This window comes from Echinops telfairi, unplaced genomic scaffold (assembly GCF_000313985.2).
Source record: "Echinops telfairi isolate 266 unplaced genomic scaffold, ASM31398v2 ScPeMD7_7469;HRSCAF=8507_1, whole genome shotgun sequence".
NCBI classification, from domain to species: domain Eukaryota; kingdom Metazoa; phylum Chordata; class Mammalia; order Afrosoricida; family Tenrecidae; genus Echinops; species Echinops telfairi.
The window spans coordinates 20,803,820-20,806,021 of record NW_022111373.1 but is presented as its reverse complement, the minus strand read 5'-3'; the positions used below and the strand labels follow the sequence as shown (position 1 = coordinate 20,806,021).

General features: G+C 42.0%; 1 protein-coding gene across 1 annotated transcript; it reads right to left on the bottom strand.

The window, feature by feature from the left end:
• Positions 1 to 329: 329 nt before the first annotated feature.
• LOC115873728 (transcription elongation factor A protein-like 4) lies at positions 330 to 973 on the bottom strand. The gene is made up of 2 exons (XM_030888890.1): positions 814 to 973; positions 330 to 727 (listed from the first exon to the last, which is right to left on the bottom strand). Exons 1-2 carry the CDS (start codon positions 971 to 973, stop codon positions 330 to 332), a joined length of 558 nt encoding a protein of 185 aa, XP_030744750.1.
• Between the last annotated feature and the right edge of the window lie 1,229 nt (positions 974 to 2,202).

Sequence of the window (2,202 nt, the reverse complement as noted above, 5' to 3'; positions counted from 1 at the left end):
TTATCTGTGTTTTATTGACCATGCCAAGACATTTGACTATGTGAATTATAAATAGTTCTATTCTTTTTTTATGGTTCTGCAAACTGTTTTCATTGTAGAATGGACCATAAACATTTTTTTTTTAATTTCATGCAATGGGTGAAAATCCCCTACTGAAACACAGAGCGCTGGAGTTGGGTCATAAGGCTATTGGTACCTAGAGGGATGCCTAAAGCCAAGTGTCAGCATAAGGTTAAAGCACAGAGCCTGGCAAATGTCTGCCAGGGAAATGCAAGAAAGGAGAGGGTGGGGTTGATAGTGTTCTAATCTGTCACAACATTAAGGGAAGCTCAAAGGCACCACCCATAAGGAATGTCTTCAAAGCCTCTCTGTTGGGCCCTACAGCCGCCCCTAAGTTCCCTTGGACCTCTAGGGTGGAAGGGATTCTGCAAGCTTCTTTGCATGCACATAAAGTCACCCAATTTCTGTTTGGATTTTTTCACCTCATCCTCCACCCTTGCCATCTCATTGGACTCTCTTATCATCTCCTCATTGCTCAAATGCACATCATGAATGACTTCCTTACACTCCCTGAGGTACTCAGCCAGCCCTTTATTGGTTTCTCTTTTTGCTTTTCTGGGGACATCATCCTGAGCTGGGTGCTTAGCTGCAGCCCTGGTTTCACCTGCTGGCTTTTCTTCTTTGGACTTCCCCTTGCCCTCAGCCTTTCCCTTATCCTTATCATTTCCTCATCTGCCTTTCCCTCATTTCCTAACTTTTCCTTGCCTTCTGTTCCAAATTTTCCCTTGCCTTTCATTCTTAACTTTCCTTTACCTTCTGTTCCTAACTTTCCCTTGTCTTCTGTTCCTAACTTTCCCTTGTTTTCAGGAGAGCCAGGGGCTTCTGGCTTTTCCTTAGTCGGTGGCAGTTCTTCGGTTTCCACCTTTTCTTGGTTTGCAAGCTTTCCTGCATTTTCAGTGTTGAGTTTTTCCATGTTGAGATTCTCCTTTTCCGGTGCTGCAGGGCTTCTGGACAGGCTTCTCCTCTCTCTCTAGCCTTGGAGTGCTTGGGGTAACAGACTCACAGACAACCATGGTCCCTCCAGTCGCAGCATTCCGCAAGCATTCCGCAAACAATCAAGATCCCCCACACACTGACCTGCAGGAACCTGGAGCGACAGTAAAGAGCCCAGGGCCTGAACAGAAGGCTCCGGGCCAGACCCCTGGAAGGACCCGCAGGCACAGTGAGCGAACAATTTTATTCTTGAGAAAATAGGAATTCCGAAACACTTCCTTGTACTCACGTAGAACTTGTACATCGATCGAGAGGCTGATGCGGGGATGGAGAAAGGGAATACTGCGTGGTACCCCTATATAAGGACAAGCAATGGTATTTGCAATAGCCTCATATGCATGTAAACCTTGAACATTGAATAAGGTAGACCAAAGAAGAATTGGTGCATTCTAATCATGGCTCTGGTAAAAATTATGGAAAGTTCCATGGACTACCAAAAGAACAAATAAATTTGTCTTCTAATAAATATAACCAGAATGCGCCTTAGATGCAACATGGCTAAGCTTTGTGTACTTTTTGTATATTATTGCCAATCCCTAACAACTCAGATATTCTAACATGATTATTTCTGCTCTGTAGATGAGGAAATTGAGGACACATTCAATATCCGCAGTACTGGAAAATAGAGAAATCAAAATAGAGAAATGTACGTTTGCCTGCCCCTATATCTCATCTAATTTCAAATACTTTCATGATGATCAAATTTAGCATACAAGGAATATCCTGGAGATTCTTTTTCTTATTTAAATGGTTTCCGGTTTTCATCAATACACATAGATATTACCTTTCTGGGATATATAAAAATATATGCACTCATCAAAGAGAAATATGTAGGATGGATGGAAGAAAGCATCTATAATTAATTAAAGAAACATATGCCAAAACTAAAGCAATTGTGTATTCAATGCAATATACCTGAACTCTTTCTGTACTGGGAAATTCACGCTCCCCAAACAAGTTCCTTGGTAACCCTACATTCCTAAGCAAACAGAGATATTGTTGCACACGGATATTTCCCTTCAGTACAGCTACTCAAAATTGGTTAAGAACCATTGATTAAGCTCAGGCAGCCTGTCTCCTTGGAAACAATCATTCCTCCCATAGTGCCACTGAAGATTTTGATAACTCTTTCACATGTCAGACTTTCTG